The 22,459-nt window shown below is 39.7% G+C and overlaps 2 protein-coding genes across 2 annotated transcripts in view; one reads left to right on the top strand and one right to left on the bottom strand.

The window, feature by feature from the left end:
* The window catches only part of DCAF8 (DDB1 and CUL4 associated factor 8), a 117,667-nt gene extending 107,824 nt beyond the window's left edge, over window positions 1–9,843 (top strand). Inside the window, exons 6-11 of the mRNA XM_075844539.1 lie at window positions 1,348–1,405; window positions 2,295–2,402; window positions 3,012–3,142; window positions 4,281–4,400; window positions 4,819–4,935; window positions 9,321–9,843. Of these exons, the coding sequence (XP_075700654.1) occupies window positions 1,348–1,405; window positions 2,295–2,402; window positions 3,012–3,142; window positions 4,281–4,400; window positions 4,819–4,935; window positions 9,321–9,437 (651 nt within the window). The 3' untranslated portion in view covers window positions 9,438–9,843. The remainder of the gene's footprint in view (window positions 1–1,347; window positions 1,406–2,294; window positions 2,403–3,011; window positions 3,143–4,280; window positions 4,401–4,818; window positions 4,936–9,320) is intronic.
* A 10,286-nt stretch (window positions 9,844–20,129) lies between these two features.
* The window catches only part of PEA15 (proliferation and apoptosis adaptor protein 15), a 66,092-nt gene continuing 63,762 nt past the window's right edge, over window positions 20,130–22,459 (bottom strand). The window contains exons 3-4 of the mRNA XM_075843866.1: window positions 21,494–21,649; window positions 20,130–20,295 (exon numbers count right to left, since the gene is read on the bottom strand). Coding sequence (XP_075699981.1) covers window positions 20,231–20,295; window positions 21,494–21,649 — 221 coding nt within the window. The 3' untranslated portion in view covers window positions 20,130–20,230. The remainder of the gene's footprint in view (window positions 20,296–21,493; window positions 21,650–22,459) is intronic.

Consider the following 22,459-nt stretch of genomic DNA (forward strand, 5'->3'; position numbering starts at 1 on the left):
AGGGACATCGCCTCATTTATTCTCTGAGAAAGCAGAACTCCAGTCCTGCCTAATCTCCTTCTTTAGGGCCCTATTACAAGGCACCGATGTGGGCCCTATAAACGAGCGCCGATCAACGATCCTTTAATCGTTGATCGGCGATCGTTTGCTCCTTTCCAAAGGATCAATGATCAGTAATGTATGGGGTCGATCGATTGCTACTCTGATCGCTCGTCCCCATATGTTTCCATCACGTGCGATTTTTAATATTTTATTCCGCATTAACGATGCGATCAGCGGATAAACGAGCGTCTCCTGATCGTTGCCCTGTTTGCAATGATCGGGATCGGGCGTTCATATCAACAATGGTTTGCCCGATCATTGGCCGTAAAAAAGCGACATTACTCCCAGTTCAGTGATGATTCTGCTCGGAGAAAATTGACGGATATCGGCAGAGTATTCCTAGCAAGCAGGACTTGGCTTAAAGGGGGTCTCCACATGGACAATCCCTACTTGTTAGAAGGTTCCTTAACCATAAGCTGATCACAAAGTCTCCTCCAGTGATCGGCTGTGATCTGTGGAGAAACCTGGCAGTAAGTGTTCAGTTTCCCTGCAGCGCCACCACAGGAGAAATGAAGTATTACAGTATATTCATATCAATGTGTTGTGTGTAATACAGGACGGGTCCTCCAGAGAGGGAGACGCTCTATGTAACCGCCTACACTCTGCCCAAGAGATGAGGGTCCTGAACAGGCGACCCCCCCCCCCCCCACCCATATTAACTCCGAATTCACAAATAGGGTGGATAACAATGGGATTTCTAAATTGGACACCCCTTTTAAATCTGGCGGGGCACTGTGTGGGCGCAGCGGTCACACAAGGCACTTTGGCATTTCAGCCTGCGCTAGTAATCAGATTTATCTATTGAAAAGGAACCCAGAGCAGCGTACAGGTCCTAACGTACCCCCCCTTGCATCCACGTGCCCCCCCCCCCCCCTGCATCCACGTGCCCCGCAGGGCCATGATCATCCAGTTCCACCTATTAAAATCACAGCATGAGGGCAGTGCTCGTACCCTCTGGGATATACGTACCACATGTTGAGAACCTGAACTATAGAGCCGTGTCCCCCGGCCCCCCCCCCCCCCCCCGACCTGTGAGGGGGATAACAAAGTTGTGTTTTTGTTTTTTCTCTTGGTGGGAGCCCTAACGCTTTGGCAAATACAGATTATGCCCCCGGTCACATGCCAGTCCAGTAGAGGGGGCACCGCTAAAATACGACCTCGTTGCGGTCATGTGACTGGGGCCTTACAGTGATCGGGGGAGGGGTTGGGTCGGGAACCTCTTAATGATCGGTCTTTCTGTTGTAGGTAACAAGTGAAGCAAAAGCGAACATCACCTGTCTGGTGTACAGCCATGATGGGACCGGTGAGTGCCCGTCGTCCTGCCTGCGTAGAGGCGGCTATGGAGAATTGGGGGGTGGGGGGTGTTTTTTTAAAGGTGCGGGGTCCCTGCCGCTTTATTTCTCTTAGATGTATTGGAGCAATAGTAAAATAAAATTGTAAAGTTGGAGGTGCCCTTTAAGGGGTTAATTGTCGCTGCCTGTCCTGACCCCGGTGCAGAATACTCGGCAGCCGCCTCTTGTGTCACCGACGCGTTCAGCGCCATGTAAATAACCCGCAGATGATCCGTTGCAGCAGCCGCGTCTGTTTGGCTCCTGTCTGCTCCATCTGTGGAAGACTAGAGACCTCGCAATAACAAGAATCCTCCCCCCCCCCATCTCTGCTGCGCCGAACCGTATTCCTCGTCTGCCACAAGATGTGAGCGCTGGTGCGCATTAACCCCTAAGTTGCTGTTGAATGCAATCTATAGCTCCCTGTTATCAGCCGTTTCAGGCTGGAGGGAGGCGGACTGTAGTGCAGCAACACCAATTATGTTTATTTTCACAATGATTTAGGGGGTTGGATCGCTTACACTATACTACTAATGTATGATCGCGCTCATACCCCCCCCCCCCCTACCCAGCTATGACATAACCGTACGTCAAATGTCGGGAAGGGGTGAAAGGAACATTGGTCAAAAGTGATACGGAGGGGCGGAGCATGACACAAGGATTCTCTGTGGCGTTCTTTGAACCCGTGTCATGCCCCGCCCCCTCAGGCCCTGCACGAGGCACAACGCGCCACATCTATCAGTTCACGGAGGGTTTCTTGCCCATTTAGAGGGTATTTCATGGGTACGATTTCACCCCTCGAGCTGAAAGGGCCAATCCTATAATATTATATTCTATATTATTTTTTTTCCTTTCTGCACCCAGAGCTCCTCGCCAGCTATAACGATGAAGACATCTATCTGTTTAACGCTTCTCACAGTGACGGGGCGCAGTACATTAAGAGGTACAAGGGGCACCGGAATAACGCCACAGGTGAGGACGCCTCCGAAGGAATGAAGATTGTGATCTGCTTCTGTGACCCCCCCCCCCCCCCCCAAATATGGCCGCCATGACTAATGTTGCCGGTTGGAGACGGGATTGTATTTTTTGGGCGGTATTTTATACTGATTTGCGCCTATCTTGAGTTTGCCTGTAATAACACATGAGTCCACCAGAGGGCAGTGTAGCCCAGAATAGAATATACAGATTCTAACAATCAGCAGACGTCACTTTATAATTGCCCGTTAACCCTTCTACTGCCTTACAGTTCACAGACTTGCTCTGCAGACAACTTCTCCTCACAGATCCCCCTCCCCCTCCGTCAGTCGGTGTCCTCATTACGACCGCTTGGTGAATGTCTGAGAGCTCGTTAAATATTTCCAGCTAAGTGGTTCTGTGTTTGTATATGCTAATATGAAATCCTTACTGCGATGGGAGTTATTAGGATTGTTCTGGGTAGGGAATGTTGGGGGTTGTAGTTATACCAGCAAAGCATGGCCGTGTCTGGTGCCGAAGATTGGCGACGAGTGTCCAGTTTTCTACAATGTTGTAGGCCGGTGCTCGCACCTTCCGAAAAAATGTGTTTTTCTTATGCCGTTTCAGTGAAAGGCGTCAACTTCTACGGGCCGAAGAGCGAGTTTGTGGTGAGCGGAAGCGACTGCGGTCACATCTTCCTGTGGGAGAAATCCTCCTGTCAGATTGTGCAGTTCATGGACGGCGACAAGGGTGGAGTGGTAAGAAGATAAATATCAAAAACGCCGGGAATTTATCAGGACTGGTCACCAGTTGACTAGAAAGCGCACGCCTCTTAATAAATTTGGCGCATCTGTGTGCCGGAAATTCAGATCTACTTGCACTAGTGACTGGGAGGAGGGGGATGCAGCTGCAGGAGGTCTCCCTCAGTGTCTGAGACTGGATGCTGTGAGAGGGGAGGAGGAAGAGGTGGAGGAGGAGGAGATTCCTGATTGGCTCAAAGCACACAGCACAGCTCTGACATCACACAAGGAAGACCCCGCCCACTCTGGGAAAGACTTGACTATTATTCTTTATCTACAGCTGTCGAGGGCGGGATTGGGATTGTTTGTAGCGATAAGAACGTTACAGGCTTAATTGTTGAGAAACCATACCTGCGCCGTTCCCCCGTCGTCCTTCTATCCAGGTCCTGCAGGATGGCGCCGCCTCTGGTGTTCCGCGCTACTATACGTCATAACTCTGATACTGGCCATGGATAGTGTAGTTGAACAGTTTCCACCTCCGTCCTCCAGGGGGGGGTCAGTGCTTTCACACGCGGTTGTAATTCTACTGCTATAAAGAACGCGGCCGCTCCGCAGGGGTTCAGGATCGGTACGGGGGTCATTTCTCTGGATTATCTACCAGTTTGTGTGTGTTTTTTTCCCCTCCAAACTAGTAATTTATCCGGCATATTCTCTATAGATGCAGAGCTCCGGCCTGTAATCTTATAACCAGTATTTGCAAAGCTATATCATGTCTTCTACTCCAGTCACATCCAGAGCTGCATTCACAGATTCCTGTTAAAGGAGTGTTCTATATAAACACCGCTTAAACCTTGTAGAATGAAAAGTTCTGCTGTTTTCAAATCTAATTTGTGCATCAAATCCTCATTGTTTCCAAGAACTCTTTGCTGTCAGTGAATGGAAGCCGCCATTGTTCACATCCAGATGTCAGTCTTGATCTTGTGACCACCACTGACGGATCTCGTTAACACCTGTGTCCCTCATCACCTGACCAGGATTGACTTTTAGCCTCTGGATGAAACCATGAAAGTTCCCAGTCACTGACTACTAGCAGAGATCTTGAAACTAGTGCGGTTGAGATTGACAGAACGATTGAGTATTCTGGATGTCTTCACAGGTTAACTGCTTGGAGCCCCACCCCCACCTGCCCGTCCTGGCAACCAGCGGCCTAGACTATGACGTGAAAATTTGGCTGCCCACGTCCAAGGAGCCGACCGAGCTAGACGGACTGAAAGAGGTGAGTCCCCTCCCCCGCCCTCCGCACTTCAGCTAGAGACCCCATTCCTAAACCACAGTACTTAAGGGGTTAACCACAAAAGCATCCTCCGAATGTGTGGGCCCAAATTAGTCAGCTCGGCAGTGATCTCATCTCCAATCCATATGGCGCTGTAGTCACCGCTCCCGGGAGAAGGAGCTCGTGCTGCGCAAGATGCAAAACAGAGAAGAATATATGTAACCGCTTCATTCCCTGCGCGTGCCCACAAGGCGGCATCTGCTGGGACATTTGGATCACGATGTCCGCAAGCAAATAGCTGATAATCCAGCACTGGGAATTCTGAGCTAGTAGGACGTCGTCGTCCCCCCCCATAATCAGTAATCAGACGCTAAGCATTGAGACCCCACTATATATCTGCTTGTTCCTCTCTGTCGTCCAGGTCATTAAAAAGAATAAGCAGGAAAGGGATGATGACAGTCTACACCATGCCGACTTGTTTGATAACCACATGCTCTGGTTTCTCATGCACCATCTTCGGCAAAGGGGGCACCGCCGGGTGAGTACAAGACCATCCCGAAACTGACAGGGCAATGTACTGGTGAGAAGGTTTATCCGCTCGTCCTAACTACTATAATACTGCCCCCTATATACAAGAATATAACTACTATAATACTGCCCCTATATACAAGAATATAACTACTATAATACTGCCCCTATATACAAGAATATAACTACTATAATACTGCCTCCTATATACAAGAATATAACTACTATAATACTGCTCCTATATACAAGAATATAACTACTATAATACTGCCCCTATATACAAGAATATAACTACTATAATACTGCCCTCTATATACAAGAATATAACTACTATAATACTGCTCCTATATACAAGAATATAACTACTATAATACTGCTCCTATATACAAGAATATAACTACTATAATACTGCCTCCTATATACAAGAATATAACTACTATAATACTGCTCCTATATACAAGAATATAACTACTATAATACTGCCCCCATATACAAGAATATAACTACTATAATACTGCCGCCTATATACAAGAATATAACTACTATAATACTGCCTCTATATACAAGAATATACCTACTATAATACTGCCCCTATATACTAGAATATAACTACTATAATACTGCTCCTATATACAAGAATATAACTACTATAATACTACTCTTATATACAAGAATATAACTACTATAATACTGCCCCTATATACAAGCATATAACTAATATAATACTGCCCCTATATACAAGAATATAACTGCTATAATACTGCTCCCTATATACAAGAATATAACTACTATAATACTGCCACTATATACAAGAATATAACTCCTATAATGCTGCTCCTATATACAAGAATATAACTACTATAATGCTGCTCCTATATACAAGAATATAACTACTATAATACTGCTCCTATATACAAGAATATAACTACTATAATACTGCCTCCTATATATACAAGAATATAACTACTATAATACTGCTCCTATATACAAGAATATAACTACTATAATACTGCCCCCTATATACAAGCATATAACTACTATAATACTGCCTCCTATATACAAGAATATAACTACTATAATACTGCCCACTATATACAAGAATATAACTACTATAATACTGCCGCCTATATACAAGAATATAACTACTATAATACTGCTCCTATATACAAGAATATAACTACTATATTACTGCTCCTATATACAAGAATATAACTACTATAATACTGCTCCTATATCCAAGAATATAACTACTATAATACTGTCCCCTATATACAAGAATATAACCTCTATAATACTGCTCCTATATACAAGAATATAACTACTATAATACTGCCCCCTATATACAAGAATATAACTACTATAATACTGCTCCTATATACAAGAATATAACTACTATAATACTGCTCCTATATACAAGAATATAACTACTATAATACTGCCCCTATATACAAGAATATAACTACTATAATACTGCCCCCTATATACAAGAATATAACTACTATAATACTGCTCCTATATATAAGAATATAACTACTATAATACTGCTCCTATATACAAGAATATAACTACTATAATACTGCTCCTATATACAAGAATATAACTACTATAATACTGCCCCTATATACAAGAATATAACTACTATAATACTGGCCCCTATATACAAGAATATAACTACTATAATACTGCCCCCTATATACAAGAATATAACTACTATAATACTGCCCCCTATATACAAGAATATAACTACTATAATACTGCTCCTGTATACAAGAATATAACTACTATAATACTGCCCACTATATACAAGAATATAACTACTATAATACTGCTCCTATATACAAGAATATAACTACTATAATACTGCCCACTATATACAAGAATATAACTACTATAATACTGCTCCCTATATACAAGAATATAACTACTATATACTGCCCCCTATATACAAGAATATAACTACTATAATACTGCCTCCTATATACAAGAATATAACTACTATAATACTGCTCCTATATCCAAGAATATAACTACTATAATACTGCCCACTATATACAAGAATATAACTACTATAATACTGCTCCTATATACAAGAATATAACTACTATAATACTGCTCCTATATACAAGAATATAACTACTATAATACTGCCACTATATACAAGAATATAACTACTATAATACTGCCCCTATATACAAGAATATAACTACTATAATACTGCCCCCTATATACAAGAATATAACTACTATAATACTGCCCCCTATATACAAGAATATAACTACTATAATACTGCCCCCTATATACAAGAATATAACTATTATAATACTGCCCCTATATACAAGAATATAACTACTATAATACTGCCTCTATATACAAGAATATAACTACTATAATACTGCCCCCTATATACAAGAATATAACTACTATAATACTGCCCCTATATATAAGAATATAACTACTATAATACTGCCTCCTATATACAAGAATATAACTACTATAATACTGCTCCCTATATACAAGGATATAACTACTATAATACTGCTCCTATATACAAGAATATAACTACTATAATACTGCCCCCTATATACAAGAATATAACTACTATAATACTGCTCCTATATACAAGAATATAATTACTATAATACTTCCCCTATATACAAGAATATAACTACTATAATACTGCTCCCTATATACAAGAATATAACTACTATAATACTGCCCCCTATATACAAGAATATAATTACTATAATACTGCCCCTATATACAAGAATATAACTACTATAATACTGCCTCCTATATACAAGAATATAACTACTATAATACTGCCCCCTATATACAAGAATATAACTACTATAATACTGCTCCTATATACAAGAATATAATTACTATAATACTGGCCCCTATATACAAGAATATAACTACTATAATACTGCTCCCTATATACAAGAATATAACTACTATAATACTGCTCCTATATACAAGAATATAACTACTATAATACTTCCCCTATATACAAGAATATAACTACTATAATACTGCTCCCTATATACAAGAATATAACTACTATAATACTGCCCCCTATATACAAGAATATAACTACTATAATACTGCACCCTATATACAAGAATATAACTACTATAATACTGCTCCCTATATACAAGAATATAACTACTATAATACTGCCCCCTATATACAAGGATATAACTACTATAATACTGCTCCTATATACAAGAATATAACTACTATAATACTGCCCCTATATACAAGAATATAGCTACTATAATACTGCTCCTATATAACACTGCCCCCTATGTACAAGATTTTAAAAAAAAAAAAGTGGTTACTTTGTCCTTCGCTCTTGTGTCGTCCGTGTTGGTCCTCCCTGCCCCCGCCAGCATCATCTGTACTGCCGGTGCCGGACCCATTAACCAGCCCGGTGTTCTGTCTTCGTTGCGGTGCGTGGGTTGTGGATCTTGTGATCACATTAATACTTTATTTATGGATAATTACAGAATCGCATGCGCGCAGCTATTAATTAGATGCCAGGCTGACAGGGATGCGCCAAACACAGGCGCTAATTGACCGGTCGTAATTCCATTCTTTAGAACATTTTTTTTTTCTAAATTTGAAGGACAATATTAAAAAAAATTTGGATGGGGAAATTTTGTCAATTTTTGGTTCACTGTTTTTTTTTTTGGAGTGATTGCTACAATAAATATTGAGCCCATTAATGGGTAAATGTTGGCGGGTTGGAGTATACGACAGTACAGTGATCTACAACCTGTGCGGAAACAACTATTACACCCAGCATGCTGTGAGTAGTAGTTTCCCCTCTGCCCTTATATGTATTTGGTGACGCTACCCCATCCTCCTGGCAGCTATAGGCCCATGTTACCCATACCACCGGTTTCGGCAGTGCTTCTGGTTTACCAATCTCCGTCCTTTTGCCCCTGAGGTTAATAACACTCCACCTGCGCTACTCATCAGTTCCATGGTGTTGGCACAGAGCGCAGCCTCCGCTGGTTACTCTGTAGCGGTAAATTGCAGGTGCGGAGATGAAGCTTTAGTGTCATCGTTCTCCTCTGACTCATCTTCACAGAAAGGGAAGAAGAAGAAAAAAGCGAAAAATTCTAGCGCTGGAATTTTTTCTATTACTTTTACCGGTTGAGTCACATTTTCCAGCTGTGATGTAAATGATAGTTGATGGCAAACTTCTACAATGATGTGTGATTGCACATCCAAAATTTCCCGCTGTAGCTTAACTCTACCGAGTAATTAAAGCAAAATATTGAATTTTTATTATAAAAGCATTAAAAAAAAAAAAAAAAAAAAATTTTTTTTTTTTTTTCTAATTTTATTAAATTGTATTTTTTTTTTTCTCTTTTTAATTTATGACAGAGAAGAGATCCCGGCTTGATCACAGCTGACGCAGACTCGGATGACTCACCCAGCAGCTCCGACAGTTCCGACGACGATGAAGAAGGTCCTGATCGAGTCCAATGCATCCCATCATGAGCCTACTCTTTCCCATGTTCTTTTCGGCGTGGAGCTGTTCCTTCTTCCTCCTCTGGGGGGCGGCAGGGAGTACTTTACTAACAGACATTTTTCAGCTTTTTATCAAAGTTCTAGGACTATAGTTTAAGAATCCACGCTATTCCTCTTACGCCCCTGGTATTTTTGTTTTTTCTCTTTTTTTTTTGGAACTTATTTTTGCTTTGCATAACTGCACTTTGGAGATGTCGACTTTAGAGCGAGAAAGAAGGCGGGAGCCGACTGTTCTCTAGTCTGTTCCCACCTTCTGAACTCTTTGTTCTAGAACGTTTTATTACCAGCAGTTTGAGAGCCTGCGGCACCAGAAGGAACGGGGGACTGTATAGAGGTTTAAAAAGGAGAAAATAAAAAAAAATATTGAGCGGCAGAAGGGAGAGTGAGCATTATTTTTGTAAGTTAATGTTTGAGGTTTTTTTTCTTCGGTTTCTAGGAAGAAGAAAAAAAAACAAAAAAACAGCCAGCTTGTATACCCCAGTCTCCATTTTTTATTTTTGTTTGTTTTTTTTTAGCTCTTCTTTTTTTTTTTTTTTTTTTTTTTTTTTATTCTCATTAAACCCAGTAAAATTAAGTCTTAAATTTCAGGCTGTGTGGGTATTTAAAAATAAATAAATAAAAGAAAAAATTGCATGACAAAAAATTGCTAGTGTTTTTGAGTGTGAAAAATGTTTTTTTTTTTTTTTTTTTTTTTTTTTTTTTTTTTTCTCAATTTACATTTTATTATTATTCCATCAACTCCTTTATGGTACTTTTTTTTTTTTTTTTTTTCTCCCCCCACTCGGTTATTTAACTTAGTGGAGAGCCCCATATATTCTGCCTGTTCAATCACTCGGCAATAGTGACGTCACTATTGCACAAAGTCCCGGTGAATTAATTGGCTGAATATTGTTTCTACTTCTGCCGGGGAGGACGTCCATTTTTGTTTTCAAGGATTCCAGCTTCTACTATAGTTAGAAAATTCCACCATTTTTGAAAATCCAGGTAGTATGTTCACGATCGGAAACCTTTTCTTTGACGACCATAATAAATGTTTTTTTAATTTTATTTTTTAGCACCATGACGATCAACCGGTGGCTCCAATGCAGATTATTTATTTGTATAGTCTAGGAGTTAATGGCGTTCTCCTCCTGGCAGAATACTGTGTATATAATGCGTTTGTTTATACTTTTCAGGGTTATTTTTTATTTATTTAAACTTTTTTTAATATTATTTTTTTTTTTTTTTTTTTTTTTAAGAGTTTTTTTTCTTTAATTCTCTTGGGAAAAAAAAAATTATATATATTTAAAAAAATAAAATTAAAATTCTCCCCACCTCTTCAACAAAAATTTAATGTGCATTTCTGAAAATTTTAATATTCTGGCTGAACCAAACTTGAGGATTTTGCAGCGGTAAATGGCTTTGCTTTATCACTGTTTTATTCATCAGAATATCGAGCTGGATGTTTATCAAGTTGCAAATTGTTACGTTTAAACAAATGAATATTATATATTATATAGAAATAAATGCAATAAGAGAAGTCTATGGAGTATTTGCTTGTTTTATTAAATGTGTTTTTTTTTTTTTCCAAAACTTTTTTTTTTTTTCTTTAAAAATTTTTTTCCAATTTTTTTTTTTTTTTCTTCTGAAATTCAATAGATTTATCACTTGCGTTCATCAGTTTTGGATCTTTTGGTCTGAAGTATACCACCCAATAGGTGGTATAAAAAAGGGAACGGAGTCCGACATGCGCCAAACATCGATGCAGATCAGCGGAAAAAAATTGCCGCATCTTCAGCTTAGCACATCCATTTTTAATAAATTCGCCCTATGTTTTATTTGTCAGAAGATTTGGCGCTCTGTATCAGAACATCAGCGCTCCGACCTGGTGGCGTATTTGCCTTCTATTTATTTTATTACCATTATAGTTTAATCCACCACGTGTGAAATTGAGAATTGTCTGAGTTGTGGGATATTTTTCCCGTTGGATTACATCGAAATTATAATTTTTTTTTTTTTCTCCCCGTACCATATTTTTACATTGCGGAGATACAGGGCAAATATGCCACGTGTGACTGCACCCTTAAACTTCCTGTGACCCCCCCCCCCCCCCTGACCATCCTCTTAAATGAACTATATAAATGTTTTTTCTTGCTAATCGGAGCCCCCCCCCCCCCCCCGTTCTTGTCTACTATAATTGCAGAAAAAGTCAGAACAAAAACACACAAATTACATTTCAATACAATAAACTTTTATTAGCACAATTATTTTTGTCAAATTTTTTTTTTTTTTCTTTTCTTACAATTTCAGTAGAATGCTAAAGCCAAGCTTGGAATTTATTCACTTTCAATTCTTTTGAACAATATGCAATTTTATTTAATTTTTTTTCTAGCAAACAAGGGACTTTTGATGGAAGTTGTTGTAAGTGGTCAGTGCAATATGCTGTTAAAAGTTCTGGATTCACATTATATATATATATTTTTTTTTTTTTTTTTTTTATATATATATATATATTGGCCCCTTTTTTTTTTTTTTTTTACACATTTGCTGTCATTGTGGAAGAACAATGCCTCCATGTCCACATTGGTTTTGTTTTATCCACATGTCTTATATACGGTTTTTAATTCAATACAATAAGTTTTTAGTTTTGCATTCATTAAAAAAAAAAAAAAAAAGTGACAGAAAAAAAAAAAATTGCTTTTGAATTTAAACATTTTTAAATTTGCCGTTTTAATACCGTACATATTTTCCGGCACATCACGATGTATAAACTATAATTAGCTAAATTAAATCGTGGAACAATTTTGGAGCAATTTGTAACCCCTTCACAATGACAGTAGTCCCAAAAAATATATATTTTATAATTTTGTTTTGTCCTTTATGTATAAAATATATATTTTTTTTATTTTGTACTTATCCACAACAATAATAGATCGTGATTTATATTTGGATATAGAAAACCAAAACTGAATTCTTTCATCTCAAGTCCTATAGCTTTGCAATAAATTAACACTAAACAGCAAGAGGAACACTTAGTATATTTAATATACATATATTTATAATATATGTACACACAGTAAACACGGTCTGAGCGTGGGATGCTGGGAAAGAGCAAAAAAATATTAAGACCAAAAATGTTTAATAAAAATCTGGACCAAATAGAAAGGGAAGGAAGTTGAGATGTCGTTTGTGACGATCTTATGTTACGGTTATTATATATAATATATCGAGAGTCTGGAAAAAAGATGCTGCTTCTATCGGGCACTCTCTGTGCGACTGGTTCAGTAATTCCACAGAACCGTACTACAACAATAAAAGTCACTGCTGCAACGCGTTTCAACCTCGTGCTGAGGTCTTCGTCATAGAAACGTCATCCCAGCATGCCAGTCTGCAGGACGTCAGCGAATTGTCGGGTTTCTGCACGCCCAGAGGGATCGAAACAAAAATAGACATCTAAGAATTTTTGATTGATCTATGACGAAGACCTCAGCACGAGGTTGAAACGCGTTGCAGCAGTGACTTTTATTGTTTTCGTATGGTTATGGATGGTTCTGTGCACAGGAGCGCCCAATACAAGGAGCATCTTTTTTTCCCAGACTCTCGATTCCAAGTGACCACGGAATAGAAACTCCACACTTGGAGCTCAATAACGTGGGTCGGCTCCGGAGGCTTTCTCGGTGAACTTGGGTGAATTCACCCGATTAAATATCAAAGTCAAGTTGTGCTGATGATTCTGCACAACTTAACCAGGTGAGTCTACCTACACTTACCTGCACCACATCCACCTTTTACAAGTACGTTATCACCTTAGAGGAGCGCCGTCTTTTCCGCTCTTTTTTTTTTTTTTTTTCTCCGCATATAGAGTATCTATAATTTTTATTTTATTTTTTTCTAATATGGCTTTTTCCATAGGTAGTGACCATATCATGAACGGATATATAATGGAAATGGGTGGTAAACTTTTATATTTAAAAAAAATTTAATTCTAAAAAGTTTCAGATAATCAAGTACACTTGTACAATATGTATGTGTATAAAATATATATGTATGTATGCTTCAGCTATAGCCTTTTCATACACTTGGTCTTTAAATTGATTGTGCGTTAAGATTTGTGTATTGATAGTAAGATCTCTTCAGCATATATTTTCATGAAAAAAGTTGTGCCCGTATCCTCCACCGGTTGTATAATAACAATTACCAGAACACTTCTCAGCAGAAGTATTTCAGAAAGGTCAAATTGTACAACACTTAACGTTTTAGGATATATGTGGGCTTTTTTTTTAAGCCCAATTTCATTTGTTTGTTGTTTTGTGTATACGTTTTCTCCTTTACCAAGTTGATCTTAATGGACAGGGCTGGCAAACCTGGGAAGTTGCCAGTGCTCACTGGGCATTGGTGGGGCTCAAGGCAATCTGGGTAAAGGTGTTCTATACTTGTCAAGCTAATGGTGAGGAAGACAAGTGACCCATTGTAACGGTCACCCATGGGCCCACGTACACCTGGAGCTGGCCTAGAGAAGGGGTTGTATTTATTAAAGGGGGGCTATAGTAACCAATGAAGTTTCCTATTGTAATTTATTTCTCAGTGTCATCGAGACTCAAATCATTTCATGACTTATTTTATTTTTTGGCCTGCAGGAGTCTGTATTGTCAATCTTTTATAGGAAACTTATGCCGATTTTAGTTATTTACTGGTTGTACTTCTGGTCTGGCTGCTCAAGAGTGAAAGAGGATATCCAGGACTCTGCTCTTAAGAGAGGGGTGAAAGTTAAAGGGGTGGTACGCAACTAGAACGGGGCCATTCTTGTCCATGGGTTATGTCTGCTATTGCTGTCCATCCTAACTTAAATTAATATGGCTGAGCTGCAGTACCGGACATAGCCTAGGCACAAGTGTGGTGCTGGTTTATGTCACATAGGTTGACATTTCCCCCCCCCCCCCCTTCTAATCCTGGACAACGCCCTATAAGTATACTCTTATTTTAGAGTGGAGATGTTAAGATGGGCAGGGGCTATTACCGGAAGGCCTCTTCCATACTTGCTTAAGACCTTACAGTCATCTGATACTACTTGATTAAATACAGAATATTGATGCTAATGTGAAAGCTTTTTTAGTCCCTCAAATGTCATGCAAAAATTTTTTTTAATACCTTAGTCTGTTTAACAGGTTATTTATGTTGCACTTTCCCTAGAAGTTGAAAACCCGGTCTTGAGTTGAAATCCCGGACAAGCCCCCAACATTTTATAATCTGATGATGTTTAGTAGAAATAGGAAACTACGTTTAAGGGTGTTCTGTTTTTGTGGGCTTCACTTCATATAAGGGTTTGGGCAGCAATAGCAGTTACCCCATACAATCATACCACTTTAGAAATAAAAAAACAGTCTGCAGTCTATCAGTTTGGAAGGCACGGTAATAAATGATGGGTAGGCAAATTTTACAAAAATATATATTTGTTTATGGCAATTTTGGCTTTACAGCATGCTGTTGTGTGTGATGTGAAATGATTATTATTTTGTAATTTTTTTGGGGGGGCCAAACCATTTTAAATGTTTTTGACAGGATGGACTCTGAAGAAGTAATTTCTTTTATAACCATTAACTGGGCTAAAAATTTGATATTCTATCTCTTAAATATTTTTATTTAGCTATGTTTGACAGCACTCAATAATCCTCATTGTAAGTATCCAGTGATTGTAATAAAATCTAATCACCTTCATTAAAATTTGGGTAAAATTTCCTGTAGACCAGAGTAACCATTCTGGCTGAGTAATGTTTTTGTTAAGCATTTTCATCTTCCATATCCAAAAAATAATAATTTCAAAAACATTTTATCGGATTTCCTGCAGTTACGGTTTGATCTTTTTCGCTTTCTTTGTAAAGGTTAGACTTCTAACATGAATGAGGCTCAAAAAAACACGGGCCTCAAAAATGTCAGAGGTTCCTTTTTTAAGCTGCTGGACTCCCAATTCATAAACAAGAATTCCCTTTGTCGAGGGAAATGGTCTACGTCAAAATTTCACCATGAATTCTTGATCTAGGTCGTTTATACGGGGACAAAAATGTTCCCTTTTGTTTGTGAGGGACCTCTGTAGTGGATGGGGATGACCTAAAAAATGTCTAACAAAAAAACCGCATAAACAACAACATACGCTCCCTCCCAGCAGTTTGAAAGTATCGGTGATCGCACAGAGTTCTTCTCGCCCTTGGCAAAATTGAGTGATAACAGAAAACAATAGGAGTGGGTGATTTGGCTCTGAATTGAACCATAAAAAAAAAATTTTTGTGTTCCCGCGTGCGACTGTCAGTGGAGCAGTTACGGTAGCATTACAATCAGGGATGCTTGTATGTTTAAGAGGTTCCTGCCGAATCTCGAGCGGGGGGGGGGGTGGCGGGGTTGTCTTACAATACTCTTGGAGTAATAGTCTCATCTGAGGCTGAACCCAAACCTACAGTGAAGAGAATAATCAAGGCAGCTGTTCTATCACTGCTGCCAAAATTTTGCGGATGGAGTAGTATAAAATTGAAGAACTAGAGAAAAAAAAAATTTTTTACTTTTTTTTTTTTTTTTTAAAGGGTACAAATATGACATTGAAATATAAGCAACAGAAGCCATCAACACATACCAATGTCACTTTTCAGGTACTTTTATTTTTGAGTTTTTTTGTGGTGTCCCGGTTTGGACCCATTGTTTTTGTATGGGAGTTGGGGGAATTTCAAGCACTTAAGAAATGGGGCAGATCTCTGAGCAAAGGTTTCGAGGATTGGCAAATCTCTCCCCAACAGTTGAATGGGCGGAGCATTTACCACTCTATGGTCACCTTTTGATTGCTAAAACGTTCATAACCAGCCATAGCAACACTGCCACCTGCAGTCAGGTATGTGTTATGACAGCGCTAAAAAAAATATTTTTTTCAATTCCTGTAATATTTTTTTTTTTGAGTTTATGTCCTAGACCATTTCAAGCAATTTGACGTTTTAACTAGTAATCGAAACACATTCTAATTAATCTCCATCCGAGGCTTAGCATGGGCGGTACTTTAATTCCACTCCTTCACTATGTTCCCCGTTACCTTCCTGGGGGATTTATACTTTTACTTTTCTCTCCTTTCTTACATTTTCTTGCCATTTTCACTTTCCCTTGGAAATCCTTGTGCCCATCTGGTTATACCGGTTTCTGTAGCGGCGGTTTAACCCCTTATGCACTGTTTATAGGATCATATAAGCATCCTTTCTTCCTTCTAAGATCACATTGGATCCGTTACAATTTTCCCTTGTCCTGGCCTGTTCCAGGCTCCCCTCCTCCTCCCTCTCATTGACCATAATCGTCCACAATCCATCATGTAGTCGTCAGTAGGAAACAGGAATGTGACTGCTCCTATTTCTCAACTTTTGGGAAAACTCCCTGATCTGTTTTCCATCTGTTTGCTAGAAATAGCCGTGATAGATCTGCCTCCCAGAAAACTTTTTCCCTTAATATTTTGTGCAGTCGGATGTTGTTCAGACTTACTTTGCCCTTATATTTCTATAATCGCTTCAGACTAATCTAATGGCAGACTGACCCCTAGTGGTCGGGAGTTGCCAGGGCACGATGGTACATGTAGTTCCATAATTGCTTATCAATCACAGCTGAAGTATTTGTGCACTAAGGTGGCTTAATAATAAGTTTTCGGGGGATAAAAAAAGCCTCAAAAACTTTAGTCTCGTTATAGTAGAAGTCAATGGTCTTCAACCTGGTGCATTCAAACGAATGTGGAACTACAACTCCCATGATTCCCTGACCGTCACAAATCGGGGCATGTTGGGAGTGGCATAGCTAGAGGTTCCGAACTAACGATTTAATGGATTTTCTAATACTGTTGGAGCACGCTGGGAGTTGTACTTTCACACTAGCTTGAGAGCCACAGGCTGTGGACTACTTCTCGAAGAGATCTTTCTCTGCAGTTAGATCTACAGCTCCCAGAATTCCCTACAGATTATTGGGCATGAGTCCCCGTTTTCTTTTTCAGCGTCTCAAGCCGTCTACCTTGGGACGAGTTTTGAGGTCCTAAATTGGGAGGATCCCCTTTAAATCTCCTGACTGTATCCCGGCTGACATCAAGGGTTAAATAGGAAGGGAATGATCAGTGTGTTTTGTATTCTGATGCATCATAAGGAGAGACAAGAATGTGGCCGGTATACGGGCGTTTCATGCCAGTACGGCATATTCTTCATTCCTGGTCTGGTCAGGGTCAGGAGGGGGCAGTAAAGGCATTTCTCAGAGCCATAAACATCAAATTCCTATTTCCATGTTAAATACAGAATTTTTTTGAATACCTATATTTGTTCCTGTATGGAAGTTTTGGAAAACGGACTCCCTAACTGTTGTAAAACTACAAGTCCCATCATGCCCTGGCAGCCAAAGCCAGTTGTGGGTTTTTACACGTTCCAATCATGGTTGGTGACAGATTGAACTTGCCTGTTCCATTGGTCTGTATTGTGCTATTGGTTATCTATAGACCAGCTCAATGATCTGCTTATTGGGGGTTCGTCCGGGATTAAAACCATGGACTGGAATTTTTTTTTAAACAATCAAAATTTTGTCGCCACCTAGAATAACCCTTTAAACACCCTCACACTGGATAGTACCAACTCCCAGAAATGGTTAATTTCAACCCGGAAAACCCTGTTATTCTGTATAGGGTCCAAGGGAACACCCATTTGGCATTGATCCTGGGAAGCGGCGCAATGCAGCTGTGTCTCTCACTCCGATTTTCTATCCCCATTATGTGTTATTGTTCAGCCAGCTGCATCCACCTCTGTCTCGCTGGAGATTATTACTGCCGTCTCTTCAGTGTTTGTATTAAAGGCGGAAATCAGGTTTTCAAGAGGCAGCCACATTCGCCAAGAATTTTTATATTTTTTTTTTTTTCCCGAAATTTTATAGTTTTTTTCAATCAAGTAACTCTGTGCCGCCAACACGTGCGATTCTGTCATTTCCTTCCTGCTGTTTTGGAACCTTAATAACCCTGGCCAATTTTAACTCCTAACTGGCCAGCTCCAGTCTGACCTTCAACTTTGGAGACTTTGCCACGTGTAGGGCCACATCGCTCCAATAAGACCCCCACATGGGCATTGTGTCGATAAAATAAATTCCTCTGGCCCCAAGTGATCACGAGGCCGGGTCTATACTCATGTGTCCTATTTATCGCCCTCACTACCTACACTACACGCCTTTCCTTCTCTATCCTATAGCCTTGTATTATACGCATACATTTTTCTAAATTTTTACCAGTCCTTTAATAAAGAGAAACCTTTCCAAAGCCTAAAAAAAAAAAAAAAATCCTACTATTAGTTTGTTTTTTTTAATGAAAAATATATTGTGAAATAATTTTTTAATGCATACTCAATGGGCGCAGCCATTGGTTACATTAGGTTGTTGATATTTTTTGGGTGCTAAATTGGATGGGGTCTCCTATTTTTTTTTTAATGTATTGTTGGCTTCTGTTGGGTATTTGGCCCATCTTTTTGGCTCAGGTCCAATACTATGTAAGCTCCATGAGTAAAGTTTAACTGTTCGATGACCAGGACATGGAAGTCTCTCCTCGTAAACTTAGGTTCACCACTACAATCTTTTATTTTTTTTCCCCCTGTATGTTACCGGCATTGTCCTCCATGTTTTTCTCCCCTTAAAGGGGTTGTCCAGACCCTAAAAATGTATGGCCTATCTGCAGTATAGGTCATCACTATCTGATGCGTCATAGCCTGACTCCTGGGACCCCGGCCGATCAGCTGTTTTTGTATGAGCGCGGCTTCCCCGTCATTCCTCATCTACTCGTACTGTTAATCGCCGACGCATTTGTAGTGGCAGTTCACAGTATTACAGCCTTCTCCCGCTCACTTCAATACATAAGAGTGCTATGGTCCCTTCAAAGCAGCTCATCGGAGGGGTTCCCAGGAGTTGGACCCTGACCAATCAGATCCTGAGTATAGGCCATCAGTTTTTATTGACTGGACAATCCCTTTAACCCTCCAGCTCCACTGCTGACGCTCAAAAATATTTGACATATTTAGTTATATGACGCAAAAAAATTAACCCTAAGGCGGCGACTTGTATTCTATACATTGGAATGTTCAAAGGAGACCAATTACCGTTTCCTTTAAGAAAGTGCAACTGTAACTAGAGGGTTTTTTCTGTAGGAACCAATCACAGAAGACATCAGAGAAGTCCCTGTGTCCTACAGGCCAAAGCATAGCCCCGCCCTCAAAATGTCAGACTTCATAAGATACAGGACATGGACACACATCAATACATAAAGACACAGCACTCCATCACACACTCAATGCTCCCCCGACCACACTACACTCGCTGTTTCCACCACAGTATTCAGCCAAGGCCGACGGGGTGGAAACGAGAAGGGGAAAAAAAAAATGTACAAGGGCCTCGTTTCCATTTGCATAGAAATCTCCAAAACCACAAAAAGTAAAATGAAAACCGTATTTAGCCACGTTATCCCACGAGAAGGATATATATATATAAAATAAAAATAATGTTTCTACTAACACACGCTTACGAAACGCATCGTAGGACAGACTGCAGGTCACGGAGCACACAATGGGATTAGGACTTTTGTTAGTGGTCATCGATGGGTACGGTTTTTCTCTTTCGTCCCCCGGCCTCCACCCCCATCTCTACCCCTGTGGTGGGATAATTCAAGGTGAGACCGGAGAGGTTGAAGGTATACAAGAAGGATAGAAAAACGGAGACCGTAAAGAATTGAGTCTTCTTTCTGTATCCTTTGACGTTCTTCAGGCTTTTTTTGGTGGTGGGGCCAATTTGATGATTTCTTCTTCTGAAGGCTGCCTTATAATATCTGAAAGATAAAAAAAAATTACAAAATTATTGTGTAAAAGAAATAAGCTTTATGTTTTAAGGTGGCTATAGAAGAGATGTAGCACAAGCTGGAGAGACCTTCAGCTTTCTGTGATCCTCCTGGCATTGAGCACCATCTTACCTTGTTTTATGGAGTCCCACAAGAAAGGACAGTCAATGCTTCTGAGAAAAAGTGACCACCCACAGTTAACTGACTCTTTTGCATCATCTAACCCTGCGGAGCAGCAGCCTTGCTCTATTAAAGAGCCTAAACATTATACGGGCACTTCATGCCTATACGTTATATTCTTCCTTCATTGGCTATGGACGTCCTGATCCTAATTTTTGAATACATATTTTTGCTCCTTTGTGAACGCTCTACCTGTTGTGAAACTACAAGTCCCACATGTCCTCACAGCCAAAGAGGAAGGAATTGGTCCTTAATAATCCCTACTCTATTAGTTATAGTCGAGAACCATGTTCCCGTCAGGGTTGATGACCGATTGAGCGTGCCACACCGTTGGTCTATAGTGTTGTATCGGTTACCTGTGGACAAGCTCGCTGAATGAGTGGTTACTGTGATCTGCTACTTGGGGGTTCGTCCAGAAAAAAAACCAAAAACATAATGGACCGGAATTTTTGAGAAGATGTTGTCTCCACCTGGGCCACCCCTTAAGCAATCCGATCAATTCCACCACCTAGAAATGGTCCATGGAAATCACGTGGGACTGTGACCATCTTGCCGTTGACTTCTATAAGGGTGGGATAGCGTTACACATGTTGGCATTAGTTGCATCTTGTCCAGTGTAGGCCTAGCCTAATTCCAACCAGGACTAGTTACACTTTTAGGTGCTTCAATAAATCAAAAATATTAAAAAGTTTTTTTTTTTAGTGGGTCCCTAATACTCTAGGACCCCATAGCAGTTGCAGGGTCTCGTAAACCTGTAGTTCATCACGGTTCCTTCTGTCTGACAAAAGGTCATTGCGTCACCTTGGTCTTCAGAGGAAAAATGTTCTCATATTTTGTGGCTCAATTCTGATTAAACTTTTTGTGATCCAACATCTGTACACAGGACCATGGTAAAGAATTCCATTTCCTCACAGCGACTACTCTACTTTTTATTTAACCGCCCCCCTCTCCCATAAAGGGGGCAATTCCCCGGGCCGAGGCAGAGGAACCGGTCTTTGTCATAACATACCTTTGTATTTCTTGGCACTGGGGATCCGAGTGAGTTTTGTGTCGAGTTCTTCTTCTGCTGAAATTTTCAAAACTTTGGTCCTGTAGTCGATGACCATGGTGAGAAGATCGGGACGTCGGGAGATCTCAAAAATGTGTTCTATATATGAGAGGTTATCTGGAAAAAAAATGACATTAAAATAGCAGAACACCAAAACAAAGCTGGAGAGCCACCGGTTGGAGACCATTGACAAGTTGCAGAGAAGGGTTTTTCGTATGATCCCTTTCGGCTCCTCTGAATGGCTCACGGTTCACTGAACCCACTAGTTTAATGCTATCTTTAATATGCCTTATAGGCGTTGTCCAGTATTAGAAAAACAAGCCTGCTTTCTTCCAAAAATAGCGCCACAACGGTCCGCAGGTTGTGCGTGGTATTGCAGCTAAGTCCCTATTCAATGGAGATGAACTGCAATACCATCAGTCACCCATGGACAGGTGTGGTGCTGTTTTTGGATGAAAGCATGATTGTTTCTCTAATCCTGGACAATAATCTAACGGGATTCCCATGAGAATACTTGCTCTACACAAATGGGCCAATGTATTGAATGCAACGGTAAATGGTCTTGACCGGTCCCAAACTTTGGGTAAATTGATATATTGTGTTTCTATCATTTTTTTAAAAAATTATTTTCAGATAATATATAAAAATAATTTGTTTTTGAAAATTGTGTTTCAAAAAGAGATTTAGAACAAAAAAAAAGAAAAAAGGGAAATTCTCTTTAGATTGTATGAATTCTCCATCCTGGGCAATTGTGTGCCATCTTGATTTTTGAGAAAAAAATTGAACGGTTGAAATATTCAGATTGGATCTCAAAAACTGTAAAAAATGTAAGAAAAATAAAATTTATGGAAAAAAAAATAAATTCTAGATTTTTTAAAAATAATGTGTATAATACATTATCGCTTGATTTCCGGCCTTGGCTGCTCT

This window comes from Rhinoderma darwinii, chromosome 12, assembly GCF_050947455.1.
Source record: "Rhinoderma darwinii isolate aRhiDar2 chromosome 12, aRhiDar2.hap1, whole genome shotgun sequence".
NCBI classification, from domain to species: domain Eukaryota; kingdom Metazoa; phylum Chordata; class Amphibia; order Anura; family Rhinodermatidae; genus Rhinoderma; species Rhinoderma darwinii.